Source organism: Dromiciops gliroides, chromosome 3, assembly GCF_019393635.1.
Source record: "Dromiciops gliroides isolate mDroGli1 chromosome 3, mDroGli1.pri, whole genome shotgun sequence".
NCBI lineage: Eukaryota > Metazoa > Chordata > Mammalia > Microbiotheria > Microbiotheriidae > Dromiciops > Dromiciops gliroides.
In genome coordinates, this window is record NC_057863.1 from 641,045,426 (window position 1) to 641,073,305 (window position 27,880).

A 27,880-nucleotide genomic window follows, 5' to 3' on the forward strand; every position below is an offset into this window, starting at 1 on the left:
CAAACACAGAGGTAAGAAGCGATGGAGTGGGGTTCATTTCCATCTGCATCAATAACTCCTTTTCAAAGAGAGGATAAAGAAAGGTTCTCCTCAGTCCCCCAATCATTTTACAGAGAGAGGGAGGGAGAAAAAGGGAGATAAGGAGAGAGCAGAGGGAAGAAAGGAGGGAGTTGGGTTTATCTGTCTCAATGGCTTTCTTTTGGGGGGAGGAGAGAGGGTCCCCCCAATCCATATTAAGCTTATGGAAGAAGGGAAGGAGAGAGTGAAGAAAGGAGGGAGTTGGGTTTATCTGTCTCAATGGCTTTCTTTTGGGGGGAGGAGAGAGGGTCCCCCCCAATCCATATTAAGTTTATGGAAGAAGGGAAGGAGAGAGGGAAGAAAGGAGTGAATACGGCTCATCTCTATTAATGACTCCTTTTGGGGGGTGGAGAAGGTCAGGGGATATAGAGAGAAGAGGCTGGGCACATGGGTGTGTCAAAGGAGAAGTTTAGCCCTCAGTGAATGGGGTAGGGGGGCCAAGAGCTGTCAAGAGTCCTTAATTAAAATGTCATTAAGGCCTAGCAATGGGGCAATGCCTCGCTTCCTTCAGGGCTCAGCTCATGCACTGTCTCCCTGCAGGAAGCCTCATCTGATCCCTTAGTTGCTTTGGTCTCTTTCCCTCTCCCCCAGAACATAATTTATTACCATTATTCCTTGGGAAGTGGGGGCCAAATGGGGTATTTCAACAATGTGGAGAAATCCCGAAGGAGAAACCCGGTCTAGCCACAGGTCAGCACCTGCTCTGCCATTTCAGAACCTGACAGAATTATTGGGGGGCATTTAAGTGATTGACTCAGGGCTACTCAAGATGACCCTTGAACCCAGGTCTTCCTGACCCTGAGGCTGGCTCCTGAGAGGCACTGCCTCCCATTTGGATCCACCTACTGATCACTCAAGAGATTGCCAACAGAGAGCCTGACCTTAAGGTCAGGAAGATGAAGGTTCAGGTGCACCACCAACATGTAGGCAGTGTGACCCTGAGCAAGTCACTTACTCCAGGCAAGACTATAAATTGCAGAGCTATGGATCTCCTTTAGCAAGGAAAGAATAATTAATAATGAGTCCCATGGTTTTGGTGGGTTTTTTTTTTGGTAAAGCAATTGGGGTCAAGTGACTTGTCTAGGGTCACACAGCTACTAAGTGTCAAATGTCTGAGACTGCATTTGAACTTAGATCCTCCTGACTCCAGGGCCAGTGCTCTATCCACTGTGCCACCTAGCTGCCCCAAATATCTACTTTTTTTGCAGGGCAATGAGGGTTAAGTGACTTGCCCAGGGTCACACAGCTAGTAAGTGTCAAGTGTCTGAGGTAGGATTTGAACTCAGGACCTCCTGAATCCAGGGCCAGTCCTTTATCCACTGTGCCACCTAGCTACCCCAAATGAATCCCATTTTTAAAAAACAAATCTCACATTTGCATAGCACTCTAAAGTTCCCAAAACATTTTACAAATATCCTCTCGTTTGGTTCCAACAATCAGGTGGAGGGAGTGCTGTTATCATCCCCATTTTTTGGATGAAGAAACCAAGACTCATAAAGAGATTAAGCAATTTTCCCAGGGTGACACAGCTAGTAAGTATCTGAGGAGAGACTCTGAATTCCAAGGCCAGGACTCTATGCCCAACATCATGCTGCCCCTATATTAACTTATCTATTTACAGGTGATGGGGTCCCAGCCTTGGCTTCAGTCTGTCAGTCACAATATGGACCAATGGGGTTTCCAGACTTCAGGCTATTCTGAGTCACCCAGATGGGCAGAAGGATAGAGGGGGTAGAGGGGAGAGAATCTCTAGCAGTCAGTCACCAAGGGAGCCAAGAGCCACTCCCTCAATCCAGGGGACCAAGGAGGAGAGAGCCTCCCTGGATCAGTCACTGGGACTCTATCTGAAACAGGACTGAGATTACATCTTCAGACTTCCTCCTCCTTCAGAAGGGGAGCGCAAGAGAAGAAACCAGAGATTACGTCCAACACTATCATCTCACAGGTGAGGAAACTCTTGCCCGAGGTCACACAGGTTATAAGTATGAGAGTCAGGAGTCATCATTCATTTGTGCCAAGATCTTTCTGGAGCCTCTGTGTGTCACTTGCATGAGCCATCCACCCTGTTTCCAAGTTTCACGTTGCCCACAAAGTCAATAAGCATGTCATCTATGCCTTCATGAGACTCACTGATAAAAATGATGACCAGCAAGGAGCTATGGAGTGAGTGCCCTGGGGGCACTCCACCATGGACCTCCAAGTTGAAACCAGGCTGTTAATGATGCTTCTTTGGGTTAGGCCACTCAATCCTAATAAATGCTTCCTTAATGACTGATAAAACCTACCTGTCAGCTAGACAGAATCTACCCATTTTTTCCAACAAGGACAGAATGAGACTTAATATTTCCAACAATGCATCTAAGTGTGGGGCATTTTCCTTTTTTTTTTTTTTTTGGTAAGGCAATTGGGGTTAAGTGACTTGCCCAGGGTCACACAGCTAGTAAGTGTTAAGTGTCTGAGGCCGGATTTGAACTCAGGTACTCCTGAATCTAGGACTGGTGCTTTATCTACTGCGCCACCTAGCTGCCCCAAGTGTGGGGCATTTTCAATGGAGGAGCAGAGAGAATGCAAGATTTAGAATTGGAGGTCTGGGTTCAAATCCTACCTCTGTCATTTACTACCTATGTGACCTTCAGTAAGTTACTTCATTCTCCTTTGACCTCAGTTTACACATCTGTAAAATGGGAGATTTGGAGGAGATCTTCTCTAAGGTCCCTCATAGCTCTGAAATTCTGCACCATAAATAACTTGAGGAAATTGAGCCAGATGCTTCATCTTCCTTATAGCTACAAATCTCTGATCCTGTGATAGGAACTCAGGTCCTCTTACCCCAAGCCCCACCCTGCCTCAGACCCATGCTGATTATTGAGGCCAGCAGGAATCTGAGTCACAGGATCATAAATTTAAGATCGAAATGGTCCTTAGAAATCAGAGTCCAATCCCGTCATTTGACAGATGCGGCAACTGATGCAAACGGGGTTAGGTGACTTGCCCAGGGTCACACAGCTAATAAGTGTTTAGGTCCAGATTTGAACTCAGGTCTTCCTGACTCCAGGCCCAGTGCTCTATCCACTGAGCCACCAGCTGTTGTCCCTCAGCCTGTGACAGCAGAACAAAGTGGGGGGAGCGTCCAGACTAATGGATAATTGGCAGACAGAGGGAGAGAGAAGCAAGCTCCTGGTTGGGGAGTCTCCTGAGCCCCAGCCCAAGCTGCTTCCTCCCAGGGGAGGCTCTGGAGACATCATCACTTAGAGAAAGAAGGAGGGGCAAGCCCGGGACCACTCACCCACCTGCTGCTCAGGTTCCCAGGAGGCCAAGGCCAGTGGAGGGGGTACTCCATTAGGGGCCGCAGCTGTTGGGGCCTTAATAAATGTTGCATTTTCTACAGTGATCATGAATAAGTAACGAATGGCGGCAAAGACAGCCGTGAGAACTCCAGGCACCGAGGCCTGACGGCTCCTGGGGCCCCCTGGGTGAGCGGGAGAATGTCCCCAGGAAAGCGGGAGGGAAACAGTGCTGCCCTCCCACCCCCAGCCCTTTCAGGCTCTTAATGGGGAAAGGGGGAAAGGAAGGGGGGGAGGGAGCCTGCCACAAATGCAGCCGTGAGCACTAAGGTTGCCATGGCAACTGGCCAGGTCCTGGATGCAGCTCAGAATCCTCAGCACCCCCCCAACACACACACACATAGAAAGACAGAGACACACAGACACAAACACACATATATACACATATACACACATGCATACACACAGACACATACATACACACAGGCACACATAGACACACATACAGATATACACATACATACACATAGACATACACTAACACACACACACACACACACACACACAGCCTCAATCAGGGTCCCAACCAAGACCTGGAGAGATGCACCTCCAGCCCCAAAGTCCCCCAAATCCAGCCCTCCACCTTGGCTCCATAGTTAGGGTACAGCAGTTCAGGGCCCTGAACCCACTGATCTCTGAAGTCCCTCCCCCCACTCCAGGGTTCTGGGGTCTTGGACACTGGTCACTCCCAAATCCTGACATGAGTCAGGGCTCAGGGAATATCAGTGAATGCCCACAGGGTTTGTGTTTCATTCCAAGCCCAGTCCCTCCATGGCTCTATGCCTCATGGCCCGTAAGCTGCCTGACAAATATAAGTCTAAGTTCCCACGACTTGGGTTTAAATTCTGGTTCTGGCACCGGGCCGAGTGACCCTGGGTAAGACGCTTTGTATCTCTGAGACTCAGTCTCTCATCCATAAAATGGGGTATAATCAGCTCTGCATGACCCTTCTCACCCGCTGATGGGAGGAGAGCTATTTGTAAGCCTCACGCTGCTTGAGAAGCACAAATATATATCATCAATATCTCCAGCGCCATCATTACCACAGGCCTAAGGGGTGAAGAGCCCAGGTTCCCTCATCATTCTCTCTGAGCTAGTCACCATTGTGAGGGCTGGGGTCGCTAGCAGGGACCTGCGTCTCCGCGGAGGAAACAGGTCCAGAGTCAGCCATTTCAGTCATTTCAGACACGTCTGACTCCGCTCTTTTTGGGGGTTTTTTGTTTTTGTTTTTTTTTTGGCAGGCAATGGGGGTTAAGTGACTTGCCCAGGGTCACACAGCTAGTAAGTGTTAAGTGTCTGAGGCCGGATTTGAACTCAGGTCCTCCTGAATCCAGGGCCGGTGCTCTATCCACTGCACCACCTAGCTGCCCTGACTCCGCTCTTTTGACAGAGATACTGGAGTGGTTTGCCATTTCCTTCTCCAGCTCATTTTACAGATGAGGAAACTGAGGCAAACAGGGTTTAGGTCATACAGCTGCTGAGTGTCTAAGACTGGATTTGAACTCACCAAGATGAGTCTTTCTGACTTCAGGCCCGACATTCTATTCACTGCACCACCTAGCGGCTCCAAGAGTCAGAGGACCTGGGTTCAAAACGTGCTCCAGAAATTTACTATCTTATGTGACCTTGGATGAGACCCTCTAATTCTCTGGGTCTCAGTTTCCTCATGAGTAAAATGAGAGGCTCGGACCGGATAGTCTGAGGTCTCTTCCAACTCTCTAAGCCTGGGGTTGTGTGACCCATCCCTTGGAGCGACTCCCTGCCCCCTGCTTCCCACTCGTTTCTAATCTTCTTCACTGTTCACTCCCTCACTCCATCATTCACAGCGTCTGAAGCCTCCTTCGAGGTGCTGGAGGCGGTGTGGGCTGCTTTTTATAGCCTGGCCGAGAGAGTGTTATATTCGACTCCCCCCCTTTTCTCATTCTTTTCCTAAAGGAAAGGGTGGGGGATGGAGAGACTCAGATTCAGTCGCCATCCAGCTTGGGGAGGGAAGGGGAGGGCAGAGGGAGCGCTGGGCACACCATGCCCCATCTCCAGCCCCGCAGACAAAGGAGAAGGGTGGGGTGTCTGTGTGTGCATGTATGTGTGATTCCGTGTGCTCATCTGCAGGCACGTCATCAGTGTGGCTGGGTGGCATGTTTGTGTGTCTGTTTATGGCCGGGTGAATCTATGTGTGTCCGTGTGAAAGTGTGACTGCTTCAGAGCCTGCGTGTGTTGGGCGTGGGCATTCATGTAATGGCGTGGGCACCTGTGTGAGTCCATGCGGCTGTGTGTGATCCTCTCTGTGACTGTCGACATGTCTAAGTGATGCCGTGTTTGACCTCGTCTCTGTTTCACTGGGTCTGTGTGTACAATAATATCCCTGTGCACATCTTTGTGACAGTCCCCATGTGTCTATCTGTCTCTTTGTGTGACTAGGAGGGTGATGGATGTCTGTGGGACTGTATGTCAGGGTGTGGCTTGGGGTGGGAGGCTGGGGATTAGGGGACTCAGCCCTGCCACCCCGCTTTGGCATGTGGCCCCAGCTGGAGGGGGAGCACTCCATAGACGGCTGCAGGCCCCAGCATCCCCCTCCAGAGGGGAGGACACTGTGATCTGGCATTCCCATTATGCTCAAATTTATGTACAGCACTTCAAGGACGCAAATCTGTGATCTCCCTTGATCCTTACAACAGTCCTGAGCGGTGGATGCTATTATTAACCCCATTAAAGAGAGGAGGAAACTGAGGCTGTGTGGTAAAGGCACTTGCCCAGGATCATAAGGCTAAGGGGTATCTGAAGTAGGATTCAAACTCAGGCCTTCTCATTTCCACATCCAACAGAACACCCTACACACTAGCTCAGTTCCACCCAGTACGAAGCATTTCTTACTATCCAGGATGGGTGGGCAAGGAGCAGCCAGTGGGATTTTTCCAGAGGGTATCTATCCTTCCTGCTCCTCCCTCCCAAGCCCAGCTCAGGGGGATGGATGTCCCTGGAAGTGTACATTTTACCCTCACTTATCTCCTCCCTCCCCCCCCCCCCCCCGAGCCAGGAGAGATAGACACACAGAGCAACTGGGCTCACAGGCTCTGAGATTTAGGGCTGGGCCCATGGACTGCCCCCTTCCCACCCATATTGGCTCCCAAGAGCTACTTTAGCTGGTAAGGAATGCTGCACACTGGAAGGGGTGAGGGCCTCTCCTTCAGCTACCATCTACGCGTAGAACAACATGATGGATTTGGGGGATAAGAAGACCCGGGTTCAAGTGGAAATGGGACAGATGACATGGGCTTGTTTACAGCCTCTCCCCAAAGCTCTTCAGAGCTCTCCCCTCCTTCCCCAGGCCAGGGCTGCCACAGAGAAACAAACCAGTGGCCAAAAGGGGAGTGGGTAGAAATGGGATAAAGGGAGATGCCAGTGTGCCCAGAGGCCTCCCCACCTCAAGAAGCTTCAATGTCTCCCTACTGCTTACTAAGCTTTCAAAACCCTTCACAGTCTAGCTGGCTCTAGCCTAATTTTCCAGGCTCATTGAACATTATACATGCCACCCTCCCCATACCCTACATCTCAGCCAAACCCCATCAGTTGCTACTCCTTGCACTTGGCATCTCATTTCGTGTCCCTGTTCCCCACACCTGGAATGCACCCCTTCCTCAGGGTGAACCCCTTGGAAGCCCCACCTTCATTCAAGACTCAGCAGCACTTACTAGCTGTGTGACCCTGGACAAGTCACTTAACCCCAACTGCCTCACCGAAAAACAAAAACAAAAACAAAACAAAACAAAAAGACTCAGCTGAAGCTTTCCTTTACATCCCTAGTTATTGGGGCTTTCTCCTCCTCAAATTGTCTTACACATACTTATCCATTTACATATGGTAACCCTCCAGAAACAAGCACCTACTTTGTGTCAGGCACTGGCCAAGCAGGGGAAGCAAAGATAAAAGTGAAGGGGGGGGGGATCCTGCCCTCAAGGGATTTACCCTCTACCTGAAGAAGAAGCAGATACATAGAAAATTAAAGGAAAGCATTTTCCTAGGGGAAGGTGCCAACAGCTTGTAGGATTGGGAGGGAAATCAGGATGGGCTGCCTGTAGGAGATGGCATGTGAATGGAGTTTAGAAGGAAGCTGGGCCTGAGGCAAGAAAGGATGGATGAAAGGCATTACAGACAACCGGTGTAAAGCCACAGAGAGGAGGAGAGACCAAATGTGGCATATGGGGGCCAACCAGTTAAATGCCAAGAGGTCACAGGTGGTGACAATGGTCAGGCATGTGCTTCAGGAATAATGTTTAGGCGGCTGCATGGACCGTGTATCAGCATAGAACCTTGAGGCAGGGAGGCCAAATGGGAGGCTTTTGCAATAACCCAATAGAAAGGTGAGGGAGGTTTGAATTAGGGGGCTGGGAGGTGAGAAGAGGGAAGGGGGTCAATGGGAAATATATAGAATGGCCAAGCCTGGGCAAGGGATAGGGCATGAGGGAGGGAGAGAGGAAGAGCGGAGGGTGACTCTGAGGTTGTTAAGCTGGCAGTACCTCAACAGAAATTGAACAGTTAAGAAGAGGAACGAGTTTGAGGGTAAAGATGGTGAGTTGTTTTGGACATGTATTTGAGACACGTAGGGGATATTCAGGTCTAAAAGTTGAAGGTGCAGGTCTAGTATTCAGGAGGGCCAACAGGGCTAGAGAGAGAATGATGGGGGGGGGGTCATGGGCAGAGCAGGGAAAACTATCCGGGGCAATCAGATCACCAGTACAAAGCATGTGGAGAGCAAAAGGCCCAGGCCAGTGCCCTGGGAAGTGTCCAAGCACAGGGAGTGGAAGGAGAATGAGGACAATCTTGAAAAGAAGAGGCCACACAGACAGGAGGGAGAGAACCAAGAGAGATCCTGAAAGCCCAGGGAGATAAGAGCATCCAGGAGGAAGGAACGGCTAACCACGTCAGCTGCTCTAGGTCAAGAATGATGAGTGCTAAGAAAAGGTCATCAGATCTGGCAATTAAGAGATCACGGGAATCTTAGGAAAGGTCAGCTCCGGCTGAAGGATGAGGTCAGCAGCCAGGGGCTGAGAAGCGAGAGAGATGAGGAGGGATGTGGAAGCAGTGAGAGCCTCCTCTAGATATTTAGCTGAGAAAGGGAGGAGAACTAGAGAGAGGACGGAAACTTGGAGAGATGGTGGGGTCAAGTGGGAGTTTTTTAAGGGGGTGAAGAACGGGCTTTTAAAGGATCCAGAGCATGAGACTTCAAATTAGGGAAAGAAGTGATGTCCAAAGGAACAACTCCCAGAGAGGGGCCTGGAAGGCGGGGGTGGGGTGGGGCGGTAGGGAGGGAAAGGGAGGGGACTTCCATGTCAGACATCAGCCCCACCAGCCTATCCGTCTCCCTAATGCCTAACGCAGTCCCTCATACCCAGTAGGCACTTAATAAATGCTTGTTAGATTGGATTGGATTGGGCAGAGTCACTCAGTTCAACCAAGATGCCGTGCCCGAGGGCAAAGCTGGTACCAGTCATGGGCCTTTGGGGAATAATCAGAGAAACTCTGTTTCCTGATCCTTCCAGAGCGAACCACCCACACAAGCCCTGTGGGACACAGGAAGTGGGAAGGAGCGTGGAGGCTGTGCTGAGAAGGGTGAGAAGGAACCACGGCACCAGTGGATCCCAGCTCCAGAGCTCAAAGGGACCTCAGAGCTGGTTAGACCTCAGCCACCTGGTGCAACCCCCTCATTTTACAGATGAGGAAACTGAGGCTCAGAGGTTAAGGGACTTGATCAGGATCTCAGTCCAGATCCTCTGATGGCAAATCTGGAGCTGCCAAGTCTAGGACAAAGAGCACTGTCCCAGATCGGGCCAGGTAAATGTGTCTCCAGAGCCCTCTTGGCCTCCACATAGTGCCTCCCTCTCCAGAGTCTGGCCACAGACTCTACACCTCACATTAGAGCTTCTTGGGTCACCTATTCTCCAATCGCCAGACACAGATAAGACTCTACAAAGGGCTGAGCAGCTCCCCTGGGGCCACCCCAACCCCAGCTCGGCCTTTCCTCAGTCTATGGCCCCTCCCACAACAGCCCTGGTGCAGCCTGACCTGGGCACATCTCTTCTAGGAAACCTTCCCAGATGACTGTACCCCACTGTCACCCCTACACCCCAAGAACTGACAAGGGATCCCTGGCCCTTGATCACATCATAGAATAACAGACAGAGCCAGAAGGGGCCTCAGCAGCCAACTAGGCCAACACCCACATTATACAGATGAGCATACGGGCTCATCTGTCACAGGTCTCACAGGTCATCAATAACAAGGGCAGGATTTGACCTCAGGCCCTCTGACGCCAAAGCCTCTTTCTCATGTCACACAACCTCATCCTAAACCATGCTCGGTATCTAGTCCCCAGAGGTAGGGCCTGCGCCCCACTCCCACCCCGGTGTTCCCAACAGAGCAGCAAAGCACAGGCCTAGACAGGGAGACCACATTGATGAGCCTGACAAAAGAAAATGGCTGGGGGCAGCTAGATGGCGAAGTGGTTAAAGCACCGGCCCTGGATTCAGGAGGACCTGAGTTCAAATCCGGCCTCAGACATATGACACTTACTAGCTGTGGGACCCTGGGCAAGTCACTTAACCCTCATTGCCCCGCAAAAAAAAAAAAAAAAAGAAAGAAAAGAAAAGAAAATGGCTAAGCACCCGAACACAACGGAATCTTTGTTGTTGTTCAGTTGTTTTCAGTTGTGACCCCACTTGGGGGTTCCTTCGCAAAGACACTGGAGTGGTTTTGCCATTTCCCTTCTCTGGCTCATTTTACAGATGAGGAAACTGAGGCAAACAGGGTGAAGTGACTTGCCCAGGATGACACAGCCAGTAAGTGTCTGAGGCCAGATTTTTTTTTTGGGCAGGGCAATGGGGATTAAGTGACTTGCCCAGGGTCACTCAGCTAGTAAGTGTCAAGTGTCTGAGGCCGGATTTGAACTCAGGTCCTCCTGAATCCAGGGCTGGTGCTTTATCCACTGCGCCACGTAGCCACCCCCCCCCAGGCCAGATTTGAACTCAGGAGGATGAGTCTTCCTGACTCTAGACCAGGAACACTATTCACCATGGTGCCACCTAGCTGCCCCAATGGAATCTTTCTGTGCTGTAAGAAACAATAAGGAATGCTGAGAAGTGTAGGAAGATGTGGATGAACTGATGCACAGTGGAGCAAGCAGTCAAGAGGGAAACAGTTTACACAAAAACTGAAACAATTTAAGTGGGAGGATGAGAACAGCAACAGAATGGAAACAGGATGATATCAATGATAAGCAAGCCTGACCCAGAACAGGAGACGGGACTGACAACACAGCTCCCCCTCTTCTCTGCAAAGGTGGCAAATGGAAGGGGAACACAGCAGATCGTGGCAAACTTGGTTTCCGTGAAGAAAGAAGAGGATGGTTAGTTTTCCCCCTTTCTATTTCTTTGTCATAAGGGATGACTGCCTGAGAAGGGGTGGGGGAAGAATAGATTGGGAAATGAAGGTGATGTAGGGACAAAAGACATCAATAATTTTTTTAGAAGACTGACAGGTTTAAAGAGAGAGGGAGAGGGAGGGAGGCAGTGGGGGTGGGGGAGGAGAAAAGAGGAAAGGAGGTTGGGGGAGGGAGCCCCCACCCACACTCCTACTTGTCACACTCTTCTCCAGGAACCTGCCATTTCCTCCTAGGGACCTGTTCCCTGCTCCCAAAATATGATTTCATAAGGAAGAATGGGGAGCACACTCTAATCCCCACAAGGTTCTAAGAGTGAGCCTGCCTCTCTGGCTCAGCCCAGACCCCGACCCATCCTCATCACTCGTTGCTCTCACTCTCATGCACCTAAAGCTACCTTGATAAAACCAAGGCGCAGATTGGGGTGGTGACTTGGGGAGAGTTCCCCAACCTGGGCCTCTATGATCAACACATGCCTTTGGAATGTCTCCCTTGACCCCGACTGGGTCCCCATAGGAGAATTTGCTTTTCTCCCACACTAGCATCTGCCAAGCCCCCAGTCTCTACAATCCCCTAAGGTAGCCATTAAGAAGGATGGGGTGGGGGCAGCTAGGTGGCGCAGTGGATAAAGCACTGACTCTGGATTCAGGAGAACCTGAGTTCAAATCTGGCCTCAGACACTTAACACTTACTAGCTGTGTGACCCTGGGCAAGTCACTTAACCCCAATTGCCTCACTAAAAAAAAAAAGAAGAGGGGTGGGGGTGGGGGCAGCTAGGTGGCACAGTGGATAAAGCACTGACTCTGGATTCAGGAGAACCTGAGTTCAAATCCAGCCTCAGACACTTGACACGTACTAGCTGTGTGACCCTGGGCAAGTCACTTAACCCTAATTGCCCCACCCCACCCACCCCCACCCCAAAAAAAAGAAAAAAAGAAGAAGAAAGAAGAAGGGTGGGTGATTGCTCATTGTTAAGAACCTGAAAAATCAGCATCTAGGTCTTTGGATGTGTCTATGAGGTGGTGGGGAGGAAACAAGAGTCTGATGAGGGAGATGAGGGGATCATGGAGGAGGGGCCCTGGGGACTCCATTAGAAGGAGGGGACTCACTTAATGAGTGAGGGGGATGAGGGCTCAGCAAAGGGGATGGAGGCTCAGTAAAGAGGGATGGGGGCTCAGAAGGGAGGAACGAGAGTTTATTAGGGAGGAGGGTTTGGGGGGATGGATAAAGGCCCAATGAATAAGGATTGGGGGTTAGAGAGAAGGGAACTAATTCATTCATTGGACAAGTATTAGCTGCTTTCTGAGGCCAGTGATGTATCCATGGGAACTCTCAGTACAGTAGTGCGGAGGGGGGGCTGCCAGCAGGCATGTATCTGTGGGAGGCGGGATTACAGCCCAGTGCCCCACAGAGGGGCCTCCCTCCCTCTTCCCTCCTCCTTCCCCCAGAAGTCTCCCTGGGGCCACTGGAATGGTCAAGTCAGAGACAGGCACATGATCTCTAACTGCCCCCATCCCTTCCCCCTCCCAATGTTCCCTCCAGAGGTCACTTGGTCTGTGGAAACCACCCAGGCTAATTAAGTTAAGATCATTAATTAAGCAGTCAGTGGAGTCCCAGCTCTGTCCTCTAGAGCTGAGAAAGGGTGGGTGGGAGGATCAAGAAAGACAAGAAAATCTCTCCCGGGGTCATGGGGAAGACCTGAAACCAACTTCAAAGGCAGCCCCAGAGGCCAGAGCTGGCTGCACGGGGCAGAGCCTGGGTAACCCCAGGGGAGGCACGCCCCAGTGTATCACATATAACACATATGACCCACACAAGAAGCACAGCATGGACAGAATGGGCAAGTCACATCGTAAGCCAGAGGATAGACTGGGTTGGGGGCATAGAGGGGGACAAGCTCAGACTCCCAGCCTCCCCCAGAATCTCTAAACCACTGAAGGCCCTGCTATCTCTATGTGAACAATGGGCCCTCCAGACCCCACAGGCCACAAAGGTGGAAAGGGGAGACTCCCACTAGGCCTATAGTTCAAGGCTCTGTTCAGGACAGCCTCCTCCAGGAAGTCTGGTCTGACCACTGGGAGCCTTCTGGTTGCTATCCAGCTTCCCCGGGCAGCTCCAACACTTGCCCTCACGGCGGCACTTAATTATACACTGTCTCCTCTACCATCACTCTGTAATGTTTCCTGTGGGTGCATCCTGTCTCCCCAGTCAGGCTTCACGTTCCCCTTGGGCAGGGTCTCTGCCTCCTCCTTCTCCTGCCCTCCCCGCTGATGCTGAGCTGAACATAGGGTTGCTGAGGCAGTATGGGACAGTGGGTAAAGGCACTGAAATTGGAGTCAGAGGGGCCCAAGTTTGCATGATACTAAATAGCAACAGCTTATGTTTATGAAGCAAATAATGTGTTATCTCATTTGGTCTTCACAACAACCCTGGAAAGGAGGTGCCCTTATTATCCTCACTTGACAGACTGGGAAACTGAGGCAGGGGCAAGTGACTAGCTAGTAAATATCTAAGGCTGGATTTGCAGAGCCAGAACTTCCTGACTCTGAATCCAGTGCCTTATCTACAGGGTCACCTAGATTTGGCCACCTTCTGTGTGACCCCAGGTAAATCTTTTAACTTCTTTGGGCCTATTTCTTAAATCAATCAAAAAGCATTTAATTAAAATCCTGCTATGGGTCATAGGGTAGTTAGATGGCATGGTGGATAGACTTATCTTCTTGAGTTCAAATCTGGCCTCAGATACTTCCTGGTTGTATAACCCTTGGCAAGTCACTTCACCCTGTCTGCCTCAGTTTCCTCATATGTAAAATGAGCTGGAGAAGGAAATGGACTAACCAGTCCAGTACCTTTGCTAAGAAAACTCCATGGGGGCGGCTAGGTGGCGCAGTAGATAAAGCACCGGCCCTGGATTCGGGAGTACCTGGGTTCAAATCCGGCCTCAGACACTTGACACTTACTAGCTGTGTGACTCTGGGCAAGTCACTTAACCCCCACTGACCCGCAAAAAAAAAAATAGAAAAGAAAAGAAAACTCCAAATGGGGTCAATGATGAGCCAGACAGGACTGATATGACTCAACAACAACTATGGGCCACACACCTCCCGAGGCCTTAAGGGTATAAATACAGACAATGAAAACAATCCCTGCTCTCAAGTTACTTATTATACTCCATCGAGGGAGACAAGGAACACCTAATGTTTCTTCATCTATGACAAGATGACATGGCGTTCTCTAAGCGCTAGGCTCCTAGGTCACTTCACCTTTATGGGCCTCAGTTTCTTCATCTGTAAAATGGAGGGATTGGACTAGATGAGTTTTAGGGTCATCGTCCACTCTAGAAGGGACCTTAGAGGTCAACTGTACCAGCCCCCTTCTCCCCCTTACCGCCACCCCTCCTTTATCAATGAAGGAACTGAGGACCAGAGATATCAACACATTTGCCCAAGATTATACACAGTAAAGAAGGGAGATAGGATTCGAACCCACGGCCCTCCAAGGACCTCAAACCCCATGTTTTCCCCACCATAGTCCATCACCTCCAGATCCTATAATCTTCATCTTAGAATTTCACTCAACTTGGCAGACGAGCCCACCCTACTTGCCCTTACCCTCAGCCACATTTCTACTGTGGGGAGGGCCTCTTCCAACTCCCCCATGGGCAGGGCAGAGTTGGGAGCAGAGGTCAGGGCCTGGGTGGGGTTGAAAACAGGGAACAAGGGCCTCTGGGCAGGAGAGACCTGAACAGCTGGGAGCCTCCCTCCCCATCAGCCTAAAAGGTCTCCATTCTTCCCTGACTCACATTAGCTCAATTACAGCCTGGAAGGCGGGAGGGACAATGGTCCCACTTACCCAGATGGATTTTGAGGAGGGGAGGAGAGGGAGGAAGAGATGGAGAACAGGACAAGAGGAATCTGGGATACTGCCTCAGGCCCAAATGGATTTCTCCCTCAAAAAGGAGGCCCAACCTTCAGGAATAGGAACAGTGGGGACCCCAGGCCCAGCCTGGGCAGGGCAGAGGATTCATTCACGAGGCAAAGGGAGGGAGAATGATGGAGAAGAGAGGAAGGCGGCTGCAGGGAGGGAGGCAGGGAGAGGGGGATCCCATCCCTCAGTCCCCACAGAGGTTCTGCTCTAGAAGTTTGCACTAAGAGGAGGCGGCTGTTGGGTTTGCTTCTGGACCCACAGCGGCAGGAATGCTAATTAACAAGGTTAGTGCTAATTAATGAGGCTCAGGAACACAGGGAGGGAGGGGAGCTTGGGGAAGAGAAGCATGCAGTCCACCATCCCTAGGATCCCTGCCCAGACAGCAAGGCCCCACAGAGGATGCTGGGGCTTTCCCCTCTAATGCAGGACAGCCCCAGGTGGCTCCCTGGGCCAGGAACTGACAAGTGAGGACCCCTTAGAGCTTCTGTCTCTTGCAAGGAGGGGTGTCCCCCACCACAGGGATTCTAGCCCTGGCTCATAGCGTTCATTGACCAGACCTCTGTCTTTATGGGATAAGAACTCTTCCTGGAAGGAATCTCCCTTCCCTTTTAGAGGAGGAAATGGGGGTCCAGAGAGCTCAGGTCACTTGCCCAAAGTCACACAGGTGGTAAGTAGAAGCAAGATTTGAACCCAAGTCTGCTGACTTCAGAGGCAATACTTTAACTGCTCTAAGAGGCAGCTTCCCAGAGGAAGGCTGGATGTGGATCTGATGCACTTGTCCAAAGGGGGCTCCCCAGAGCCCTCCATGACCTTGGCCTGCCCAGGCACACCATCTTCTTCTTCCTCTTCCTCCTCCCCCTCCCTCCCTCCTCTTCCTCCTCCCCAAGGTCCCCCTCTGGACTACTTGGTTCTGGTAGGATCAGAGAATCCCAGAGCTAGACAGGACTGCATGTAGACACCCTGTGGCCCAGCCCCACGCCTGACACAGCACACAGAGCCTCCCTGGCTCTGTCCTCTTCATCATGGCCTCCAAACCCAACAAGCATCTACAACTTGTCTCCTTCTAGGTCCCCAGGAGGCTCTGGGTGTCATACCCACACACTCCCACACACACTGACCAGAGGGAACTCAGACATACATATCTGCCTCGTATTGCCCCATTGTCCAGAATCTCAGTATCTCACCCCCTTGGCTTCAATCATTCAACTAACAAGCATTTATTAAGTGCCTACTATGTTCCAGGCCAGTGCTATGAGTTGGCTAGTCCTCCCTGGACCCCTGACCCACAGGCCTGAGGGTGCCCAAGGGCCCCATGGGGACAACCAGATATTACAGACCTAAGCCGGTGGCTGCCTCAGAGCACCTGACACCAGGTCCTAACTGCCAGACCATGACCTCTGACCCTATACCACTGGACAGCCAGTCACTGAAGCCCAGGCTCCCTTCCCTGCGCAGCAAAGAGAAGCTTCTCCTCCCCTGAACGAGGCTTCAAGGATACCCCAAAATGGACAAGAGCCTGGTCATCAGAAAGAAGTAGGACGTGGACATGGGCCGTGGCTACTGGGCTGGGAGACAGACGTGGCTGGTTAGGTCAGAACCACATCCCCAGGGAGAAGGGGGTGGCTACACGGCTGACCTCTGAGCTCAATCACCTGGGTGCAACCGTCCAGAACCCCAACCATGTGTGACCCTCCTGCCACCAAGCCCTGAATGTGACCACTTGGGGACTGGATTCTGAACGTAGCCATCTCCACCGTCGGCTCCCATCCCAACCTCCCCCACAAGGTGGATCGTCTAGATGCTGGCTCCAGAACAGGACTGCCCAGAGTGACCCCAGAAGGTTCTGGCCCCCACTCACCATCTGGAGGCGTCGGGGGTGGCTGCGTGAAGTGATTCCCAGGTTTGTCTGCAAATAGAGAAAAGACACAGATGTTAGGGTTCAAGAGTCCACCAGTTACTGCCCCCCACCTAATGCCCCCACAGCTGGTATCATTCTGGGCTTCTCGACTTCATTCAGCAGCCAGTTAAAACCCTTCACCTCCTAAGCATGACTTCCCTTTGGGAGACTCAAGACCACCTCACAGACTCTTGTCCCTACCCAACCAGTAACCCCCTCATCCACAGACAGCAAGATGAAGGGGCACCCCCGGCAGCAGACGGCACAAAAACCTGAGCTTTTCCCAACCTTAGGCCCTAGTAAATCAGCCGGCCGGCCCTCCAGAGAGAGGGAAGAGGGAAGCACAGAATGGGGAATTGAGTGGAGAACAGGGAAGGCCCAGGAATGCCCAGCCCCTCCCCTGGGGCCAGTGACCACAGAACCAAAGTTGATATGAGTAAGACTGGAAAAGTGAATGGGCTGAGCCATTGTCCTGCTGGGGCTCAAGAAGAAGCCCCCCAGCCCAGGCACGTAGAAGAGTCCTCATTGTCCAAGCTCTTTGCTCCTAGCCCTACATCAAGCCCCCCCCCCAATTTCCTCCCCCCACCAAGTTCAGCAGGAGCAAAGAAAAAGAAGAGGAGAGAAGCTACGGGCCCTCCCCCCATGTGCAGTGCCAGCATGTCCTCCACCTCCCCCCCAGACCCTTCCATCCCCCACCTTCTCAGTCCAGAGCCAGCTCCCCACCCCAATGGTCCCTGGGTCACAGTCCAGGTGGAGGATTCCCTTCTGCATGAGGGCATGAACCTCTCCCAATACACCCAGGCCATGAGACTGGTCTGCTGGGGACCCAGGAATCCAGGGTCGCCCCCTGCGCTGCAGGCTGGCCACTTCTGATGCCCACATCCAAAGCTAAGCCAACCCACTCAGATCCCTCTAACCCACCCACCCACCCCCTTCTACCCTCCCTCTGGAAGGGGGGGCAGCTCAGAGGGCAGAGGCAGGGCCAAAGAGACATCAGGGAGATACTGAGAAAGGCCAATGGGGCAGGACACCCAAGGGTGACCGCGGCTCCTTCCAAGGGGCCTGAGACACCTACAGTTGTTGAGGAAGAGAAGGACGGCGAAGCCCAGCGTGGAGGTGGCCAGGAGAATGAGGCAGATGTTACAGGGGATCATGAAGTAGCGGACGACCAGGGAGACCTTGTGCTGATACAGCTGGTCCCGATCCAGGGCCGAGGACATCGCGGGGTACTGGCAGGCGGTCATGGCCCTGGCCCTGGGCCCCGCCACGGCAGCCACGCCCCCCTTGGGGGCCCCTGGGCCGGCCTGGACCCAGGCCACTGCCTGCCCTCCAAGAGGGGGTCACGCCCAAAGCCCGAGCCGCCCCAAGCCGAGCAGGGGGGAGACCACTCCCCCCATCTTGAAAACCCCAAGAAGTTGCTCGCAGTCAGGGACGGAAGAAGACAACCTGAAGGACCCAGGGGTGGGGAGGGCTGGGGATCACAAATCCACCGGCAGCCGACCGGCGGAGTCACAAGCTGAAGGAGCGGCTTGGGGGAAGGGGGGCGGCTTCAGTCACTCTGGCTTCTCTAAGTGGGAAGGAGTCCAGGCACGGGAGCCCAGAGGGCAGACGGCTCCCTCGAAGCCCAACTTGTTGGGGAAGCAGGTGGAATGTGCCCGAAAGCCAAGCCCGCAGCACCCCCCAGGCCCCCTCCCAGGGCTCAATTAGAACCCCAAAGTTGGGGGGAGGGGGGAAGCGTCCCCAGTTCTCTCCAGGACACCTGGCCGGGGGCGGGAGGGTCACCTCTGTCCTCTAGAAGCACAGGGGCCAAGCATTCCCGATCCTCCCCGGGCGCTCCTGGGCCCCCCTGCCGGCCCTCACAGCAGCTCCCCAAGGCTCTGGCTCAGCAGCAAGCCCACCTGGGGCCTCTCCACGCCCCATCGCCTGCCCCGCCCAGGCTGGGGCCACTGGCTGCTCATCCCCTGGGGGCTGGCCCCCCTCCTCATGCTGCTGGGACCCTCAGGCGGGGCTGGTGCCCAGCTTCACTTGGGGAAGGGCAGGGCTCTGGGAAAGCGCAGCCCCCTTCCTCTTCTTCCTCTTCCTCCTCCTCCTCTTCTTCTTCCTCCTCTTCCCCCTCCTCCTCCTCCTCCTCCTCCTCGCAGGGGGCCCAGCTCCGGGGCTCCCCAAGGGCTCTTTCCAGTAGAGCTGGTGCTAGCCCCTCTCTGGGTGCCAGGTCCCAGGCTCCCTCCCCGCAGAAGGGCGGCTCGGGAAAGCTGGTGAAGCAGGAGACGGTGCGGCGGCGGGAGACCCGGCCCGCGGCCGGAGGCCAGTCCGACGGCCGGAGAGGAGCGGAGCGGGCAGCGGCCGGGCAGCAAGGAGCAGGGCTGGACAGCCGCGAGAAGAAAGGGCCGGGAGCAGCAGGCAGACGGGCTGGCTCGGGAGGCTGGGGCAGAGGCAGAGGCACAGCCGACGCTCCCTCCCTCCCGCCTCCTCCTCGCCAGCCTCAGTGTTGGGGGGCGGCGGCGATCGGCAGAGAGAGGCAGCCAGCGGCGGCAGCGTGAGCAGAGAAAGCAGGAAGCTTCCGAGGAGGCAGCGAGAGGGCCCCCAACGAGGCCGGCCGGCAGGAGGGAGGGGGAGCGGAGAAACAAAGGAAGGGGTCCCCGGGGAGCCCTCCGCCGTCCTGGGGGAGCCCTCAGCCCGCAAGAGCAGGCGAGCACCGAGGAGAAGGAGTGAGCCAGCGAGGGAGGGAGGGCAGGGCGGGAGTGACACAGGAGCGGGCGGGGATCGCACAAAAGGAGAAGGAGCGCCGAGGGGGGGTGGGGGTGGGGACAGGCATGGAACTGGGCTGGGGGGGCCAGGTGGGAGCAGGGACGCGGGGCAGGGAGGGGCCCCAGCAGAGAGGCAGAGTCAGCAATGTGGGGGGGGGACGGTTCCTAGATGTGCTCCCGGGTGGGGGTGGGGCGCAGAGCACCCTCGCCCCAGTCTGGTCCCCACTTCCCTATTCTCCCTAGGTATGTGGGTGCAGAGCATTTGGGGGATCTCCTGTTTTTCTTCTGTTATCATGTATCCGTGTGTGTGTGTGTGTCAGGGCGTGTCTGTGACAAGGGATTTGTGTGTATCAGTGTTGGGGGATGAAGGGACTGAGCATCCGTGTGTCCACATATGGGTGTAAACTGGTCTCCAAGTGCGCTTCTTTCTCAATACCTATGGACACAGCTCTAGCTTTGTCTGGGTGGAAGCCTGAGTGTGCCCAGAAGAGGTGCAGTCATCCCATCTGACTGTCACTGTGCATGGCTGTGTATCACTGGGGGAGTGTGTCAGTGGTGGTGGGTGTTCATGCATCTATCTGCCAAGGGGAGGGCATCCACACACCTGAGTCTTTGGGTGTCTGAACATGTCAGTGTCAGCCACGACCCAGCATCACTATGCGTGTGTCAGAGCAATAATGGGGTGGGTGGGTGTGGCTGTGTCAGGGGATCTGAGGGTGTCAGCATCCACAGGAATCAGCAGGTCAATGTGAGCCCCATGTTACTTTGTCTAGGCATGTTTGTACATTGGGGTATGTCCGGTTGTGTCAGTGGAGCCGAGTGTGTCAGGTTGGGAGTCTATGTGTGAATGTCAATGGCTCTGTCAGGTTGGAGGTTTATGTGCGAGTGTGTCAGTGGGGCTGAATGTGTCAGGTTGGGAATTTATCCTGAGTATTGTCAGTAGGCCTGAGTGTCAGATTGGAGGTCTGTGTGTGAGTGTGTCAGGTTGGGGATCTATGTGTGTGTGTGTGTGTGTGTGTCAATAGGGCTGAGTGTGTCAGGTTGGGGGTTTATTATGAGTGGGCCAGTGGGGCTGTGTGTCAGGATGAGGGTTTCTATGTGAGTGGGACTGTGTGTGTCAGGGTGGGGGGTCTATGTGTGTCAGTGGGGCTGAGTGTGTCAGGGTAGGGGTCTATGTGTGAGTGAGCCAGTGGGGCTGTCAGGTTGGAAGTTTCTGTGAGTAGGCCAATGGGGCTGAGTGTGTCAGGATAGGGGTTTCTATGTGAGTGGGCGAGTGGGGCTGTGTGTCGGGGTGGGGGGGTCTATGGGTGTCAGTGGGGCTGAGTGTGTCAGGGTGGGGGTCTTAGTGTGAGTGTGTCAGTGGGACTGGTATAACGCTATTAGTGGGAGTAGGTCTGGGTATCTGATTCTAATGTCGGAATGGATGTCTGTGTCACTAAATGTGTGAGTCAGTGTATATGTGTCTGAGGTTGTCAACACATCTAAGAGTATCTTGGTGCGAGGATATCGCTGTGTCCGGCCATCAGAGTGTGTGTGCTTCTATATCAGCACATCAAGGGGTCTCTGCGTGTACTTAGGAGAAAAAATGCCTGGAAGCCTGAACTCTCTACATGAGTGGCTGAGGGGGGGATGCAGGAGAAGAGCAGGGAAAATAACCTGGCAAGTTCCAGGCAGGATCCTGGGGGGCAGTTCCAGAGTCCCCCCAAAACTTCCCCCACCATTCCCAGCCTTGTCATACCTAAGGAGACCCCCCAAAGCAATGAGCCTCTCTCCCAGCTCGGATTCTGTAAAAATTGAGCCAAGAAGAGTGACCCCCCAGGTCTTCAGAGGCACCCCTGGTTTGGGGGGGGGTCACAAACCAGCTTACCCCCACCCAAGCCAGACCCATCTCCATCCACACCCTCCTCCTCCCTACTCCCTCAGCTCCCTCCCTCATTCATTCAGCTCTTCTTGCAGGGAAGCAGCGGCCCCTAGTGGCTGCCAAGGGAGCTACATGGAGGAGGCCCAAGAGAAGGGCTCCACACACCCCAGGTGCAGACACAGGAAGAGGCCACTCAGGGCCTGGGGCAGTGGGAAGCAGGGGATGGGGGGTGTCCTGGGGTCCTGCTGTGAGCACCCTGGGGGCTGCTCCAATGGGGAGGAGTCTCTGCAACATCCAGGACCCAGAGCACAATCCGCCCTGCCTCAGTGGGACTCGAGGAGCCTTCCAGCCTAAGGCTCTGAGAGGCAGCTCCCATTTCAAATTCGGGGCGGGGGTGAAGATCCCCAAATGGCCACGTCACATGGGAGGAAGACCTTGGCTGGAGAGGACTGACCAAGGGGGCCCTGAGAGACTGACTGCGGATCCAGCTGGGGGGAGAGGGAGGGAGCAACGCTCCCCAAAGCTACCCAGGCCTCCCTGCCCCCCCCCAAGCAATTCCAGCCGGACTCAAGGCTAAGAGTCACTGGGGTTGCTAAATGCACAGAAATCTCTGCCCCCAGTCCAGAATTCCCTGGGGGAGGGAGGAGGCATTGTTCCAGGGAGCTCAGGTTACTATGATGCCCAGCTCCACCTGTTAGGCTGAGGCCCTGCCTCCTCTGATCCTTGTGACAAAGAAACAGTATGGCATGGCCCCCAAGTGCCCAGGCAGAAAACCTGGGTTCAGATTCTGCCTTTGGGACCTCAAATATGCTTTTTTTGTTCTTTGTGTGGGGCAATGAGGGTTAAGTGACTTGCCCAGGGTCACACAACTAGTAAGTGTCAAGTGTCTAAGGTCACATTTGAACTCAGGCCCTCCTGAATCCAGGGCCAGTGCTTTATCCACTGCGCCACCTAGCTGCCCCCTCAAATATCTTCTCCTCATCTACACAGAGGATTAATTCAGTCTAAAATTGGGATGAATAACTACCATGTCCAAGAGATGTTGCAAGCATCCCAGAAAGCTCATAGGACTTAATTTATCACGAAGGGCTTTGCAGTGAATTGACTCTACTGGACAAGAGAAATGAACTACTCCTTAAATAGTCCACAGGATCATAACCTGAGAGCTGGACAAGGGGCCTCAGAGGTCACTGAGGCTAAGTAAACTGTCCAAGGTCCTGTGGATAGTAACAGGCAATATTTGAACCCAGAATCTTTGGCTCAAAATCCAACATTCTTTCCACTGCTATTCCTCAGACCCAAACCAAATCAGGGACAGGGGTGGACAGAAGGATAGCAGGGCCATGCGCTCCCTGGGAAAGCAGGAAGTCCACTATTCACCTGAATCAAGGCCATATTTACTGAGCATCCCCCGTGGAACCAGCCCCATGTTCTTCAATCAGTCAACAAGCATTTAAATGTCTACATGGTAGAGTGGGTTTGGAATCAACAGGGACCCGAGTTTGAATTCTGACTGACACTCTGGGCAAATCACCTAAGCCTCAGCTTCCCCATCTTTAAAACAGGAATAAGGACAGACCCTAAAGTATCATGGAAAGGGGAATTATGGGGGGAGCTAATCCCTGCCCTGGGCCAGTCAGAGAAAGATCTTGAGAGAATGGAAGGGAAGGGATGGCAAGAGGGGATCAGAGAAGGCAGAGGTGCCTGGGATTGGGGGGGGGGAGGTACCACTACCACCACCATTATTATTATTATTATTATTATTATTATTATTATTATTATTATTATTATTGTTATTGTTAATAGCTAGCATGTATCCAGTGCCTGCTACATGAAGCAACTGTGCTAAGCGCTTTACAAATATCATCCCATTTGATCCTTACAATAACTCTGAAAGTTAGATTATCCTCATTTTATAGATGAGAAAACTGAGGCAAACAAGGTAAAGTGACTCACCCAGAGTCACACAGTTACTAAGTGTCTGAGGCTGCATTTGAACTCAGGTTTTCCTGACTCCAGGGCTCCATCAACAGCACCACCCACCGGTCATTGGTGTATTCAATATAGAGAAGTGCCAAGATATTAAAATGGAGGGGTTGGGTGAGGCCAGACTGAAGTGGCCTAGAATGACAGGTCAAGGAGTTTGGGCACGATGCCAGGGGGTCAAGGAAATTATGACAAGTACTTGAGCAGGGAAACAGAATGACGGTTAGGATGAGCTGATCTGGGGGCAGCTAGGTGACGCAGTGGATAGAGCACCGGCCCTGGAGTCAGGAGGACCTGAGTTCAAATCCGGCCTCAGACACTTAACACTTACTAGCTGTGTGACCCTGGGCAAGTCACTTAACCCCAATTGCCTCACTAAAAAAAAAAAAAAAAAGGATGAGCTGATCTGGGTGAGGAAGAAAGGGAGGAAGGCTACACAATAGCTCTAACCCAGAGGCTCTGACGGTTTGGGGAGAGACAAAGGCAACAAGTAGAGCCTGAGATTTAGAGTGAGAAGGAAACTTAGAAGTCATTTAATCCAACTCCTTCATTTTACAAATGAGGAAACTGAGGCCCAAGGACTTGGCCCAGGGTCACACACAGCTAGGACCCAGATCTCCCAGCTACGAGAGCCACTAGGTGGCGCCATGGTGCACAAAGAGCTGGGCCTGAAGTCAGGAAGACTCATTTAGGTGAGTTCAAATCCAGCCTCAGACACTAGCTGTGTGACCCTGGGCAAGTCACTTCACTTTGTTGGCCTCTGGTTTCCTCATCTGTAAAATAAGCTGAAGAAGGAAATGGCAAACCACTTCAGGATCTCTGTCCAGAAAACCCCAAATGGGGTCAGGAAGAGTTGAACATAACTGGGAAACGGCTGAACAACTCCCAGACTATACAATCCATCACATAACGGGGTGGGGCAATCCCTTCCCAAAACCCAATGGCAAGATGAAGAGATGCTTCGTAATAATCAGAATCACAACCTTCGAGGGTTAGAAGAACCTTACGGGGCGGCTAGGTGGCACAGTAGATAGAGCACCGGCCCTGGATTCAGGAGTACCTGAGTTCAAATCCGGCCTCAGACACTTGACACTTACTAGCTGTGTGACCCTGGGCAAGTCACTTAACCCCCATTGCCCCGCAAAAAAAAAAAGAAGAACCTTACAACATAGGCTAGAGGAGACCTTAAAATTGAGAATGTCCTGAATATCAGAGGGACCCTTGAACCCAGAAAAGAGACTCAGAGCTGGGAGGGGCCTTCGAAGAAGAAAGGAAGGGGAAGGAGAGGGAGGCAAACAGGCATTAATTAGGCTCCTATATTGTGCCAGGCACTGCGTAAGCACATTAGAGATATCTTCTCATTTGATCCTCACACCCACCCTAGGGAGGCAGGTGATGCTGGTAGCTGTTTGACAGTGGAGAAGCTGATCGGATTTAAGTGAATTGTCCAGCTTCACACAGCTAGGAAGTGTCACAGAATGTCAGGAGCTGGGAGGGGGACCTTTAAACACAGAACATGGAGTATCAGAACTGGGAGGAATCTTAGAATAGGAAAGGCACTTTAGAACAGAGAATGTCAGAGCTGGGAGGGTCCTAGACACTAGAACAAAGAATGACAAAGTGAGGAGAGATCTTAGGATGGAAAATGTCAGAGATGGAAAGGCCCCAAGAAAATAAAATGTCAGAGGAGGGCATGGAAGGTCAGAGCTCAGAGGACCCTTAGAACATGGAATGTGGGGGCTATGAGGAACCTAGAACATAACAGAGAATGTGAGAACTGGGAGGGGCCTGAGAACATGGAACATAAAGACTAGGAGGAACCTAGAATATAAAATAGAGAATGTGAGAGCTAGGAAGGGCCTCAGAACATGGAATAGGAGACCTGTTGGTGCATCTGAGCTGGGAGGATCCTAGAATATAGACTATGGAACATCCAAGGGACCAGAGAATAGCCTGGGAAGGGCCTTGGATCCAAGCCCCTTGTTTTACATATGAAGAAACTAAGGGTGCTAATGGGAATTACTAGCTCAAGGTCGCTAGGTCCCCAGACCCCCTGCTCCCTCCCCAGGAGGCCCCAGCAGTGTGAGGTCCAGGCCAGCATCCTCACCCTTTATCCAGACTACCTCTGTACAGGTGCAGTGGGCAGGGGGAGGGGTGAAATGGGGGGCAGCCTGAGCCCTGCTGCTGGAAGCTGCCGGAGCTGGCACCCAGAGGTCCACATTTGGGGGAGGGGGCCCAGAGAGCTCAGCCTCCCCACCCTTAGCCCAGGGCTGGAGTCCCAGCTGAGAACAGAGAAACAAAGGGGGCATTGAGGCTGCAAAAAGAGCAGTACCCCCCTTCCCTCCCTCCCTCCCTCCAGCCCAGAAGGAAGTAGAGTCCCAGGGAGAGGGGCAGCTTCCAAATTCCCTGTGGTTTGGGGGCTAGAGAAGTCACATGACTTCAGCCCCTCCTGGGCCTCAGGGCTGCCAGCTCTCAGGTGGCCCTCAGGTGGTGGGGGGCCTGGGGGCCTTCACATCGGGCCCACAGAATGATGCCGCTATTACAGGGGAGCACAAAATCTCACACATTTGAAACACACAGCAGCTACCCCGGCAGGGTGGGTCATGGGGGAGGGGAGGGGAAGGGCTAGCCCAGAGGAGGCTGGGAGACTGAGGGGACACCCCCCATCTCTGCCCACAGGCCAGTGCCCATAGCAACCAGCCCTGCCCTTTCTCATGCAGATAGCCCCACCCCCCTCTGGACAATAAGGACTGGCTCCCCCTGAAAGGGATGGGGGCCCCTCAGGGGAGGAGCCTGGCTTCCCTTCTGAACAGCCCAGTGGGGGGGAGGCAGAAGGACCTCAAACACTGACACCCCCCCTCCCCCTCTCCCTTCCCCTTCCCTTCCCAGCTGGGTTCAGCTCCAGGCCTCTATTGGGGACTACAGAAATCCATGGAGATATAGACCTCCAGACAGGCCGGCCTAAGAGATCAGGGAGTGGACATATGCATGTACAAGTTTTCAATCCGGTGGGCTCAGCGGCCCTTTATCTCTCTACCTCAGTTTCCCTATCTGTAACATGGATTGAATAGCCTCTGAAGTCCCTCCCCACTTTGGATGTATCATTCCATCTGTTTTGCCAGGCCTAGGGTGGGCATCCCACCTACATGTGCCAGGCACCACAGCCCCAGACCTAGGCTAAGGTCAAGGTCAGTCAGATCCCCAGGGACCTTCTCCCCTAAAGCAAGGTCCAGAGCCCCATAGGAAAGCTGAAAGTGGACCCACTACTCAGATGAGAAAACAAGCATCTGCTAAGGAACAGGAAGTGGGGAGAGCTCCCCCTCATCCGGAGCCCTGGTCGCTAACCATTGGACAACACTGCCTGCCTTCAGAAAGAGGCCTGGGTCCTCAGGAGATCTCTAGACAAGAGCGGGGAGGGCTGCAAAGCAGGTGGATGGGGGTTAGTGGGAGGGGCTGTGAGGGGAAGGGGAGAGATTCCCCAGCCCTCCCTTCCCTGGCCTCTGAGTTGGGATCATTTGTGATTCCGTCAGTGCCTGGGGCCCTGAGGATTGACACAGCCCATTAGAAAGCTGGGGAAACTGAGGCCCAGTGGGGGGTGGGAAATGGCCCGACTATTCTCCTGCCAGACGGTCTAAGTTACAAAGAGAGGTGAAAGCCCCCAGCTGGCAGGAGGGACGAGCAGACAGCAGGCCTCTCTGGGCTGCATGCCCCCTCCCACGGCCCGGTCCTGTCCGCCCCTCCCCGGGGCCCCTTGGGCTCAGCTCCCAGGAGCCTGGGGACAAGACAATGAATGGTTCATGGGCAGGACGGCTCCTCTGGGCCTGGGCCAGGGCTGGGCATCGAAAAGAAAAGGGACATTTGTGACTACGCACCCCCCCACCCCGAGATAATGTGTCTCAGGACTGGAACCGTCCCCCCAACCCCTACCACCCCAACCTCCAAACAGGGACTGACTGGCTCATTCACCTCCATTCAGAGGTGAGCGACCCAGGCCAGGACACACAGGATGTGCCCATATAGATGGCCGGCCGTGTGCCCAAGCATCTGTGTGCAAGTGCATGTGTGCATGTGTGCTTGCTGGCTGGCTTCTGTCTGGGTCCGGGTTCACAGATGGGCACCGGTGTTCACACCCATGTATGCACATGCGCGCACACACACATCTGTTCATATGCCCATGGTGTGACTTGCACATGTATGTGCCGTGGGCTTGTGTGCATCTCTGTGTATGCCATGGCATGTGCGTGCATCTGGGGGTCTGCGTGAACACGCCGGCTTAGGTGATTCCGCAGTCCTCATCCCTCGGGTCCCCTTGTCCATTTCCCCTTCCTTACCTCCCTTTCTGCTTTTAGTCACAGCTGACCAGGTCACCCAGGCCCCCTAGTTACCCAGTGGTCCCCCAGAAGCTCTGGAACCCTGCCAGGCCACTGCCTTCTGTCCTTTCTGGGTCTTGGTACAAAGGGATGGGATGGGAAGGGTAGAACATAGAATAGATGATCCAGGATTGGGGAGGTGGGCCACAGTGCCCGAGCTTGGGCGGACCACCCTTCTCTGCTTGAAGCCCCAAGCTGACCCTTCCCTCCTCCCAGTTGGACCCAACCACAGGGACAT

At 53.4% G+C, this 27,880-nt stretch overlaps 1 protein-coding gene across 7 annotated transcripts in view; it reads right to left on the reverse strand.

Moving 5' to 3' along the window:
- AGRN (agrin) overlaps nucleotides 1-27,880 on the reverse strand; it is a 93,904-nt gene that overhangs the window by 34,742 nt on the left and 31,282 nt on the right. For 5 of the 7 annotated variants that reach the window (XM_043991656.1, XM_043991659.1, XM_043991658.1 and 2 more), the window contains exon 3: nucleotides 16,640-16,687. In XM_043991656.1, the coding sequence (XP_043847591.1) occupies nucleotides 16,640-16,687 (48 nt within the window). Of the gene's footprint in view, nucleotides 1-16,639; nucleotides 16,688-17,753; nucleotides 19,406-27,880 lie in introns of those variants that run through there. The other 2 variants (XM_043991660.1, XM_043991661.1) reach the window with 2 other exon arrangements.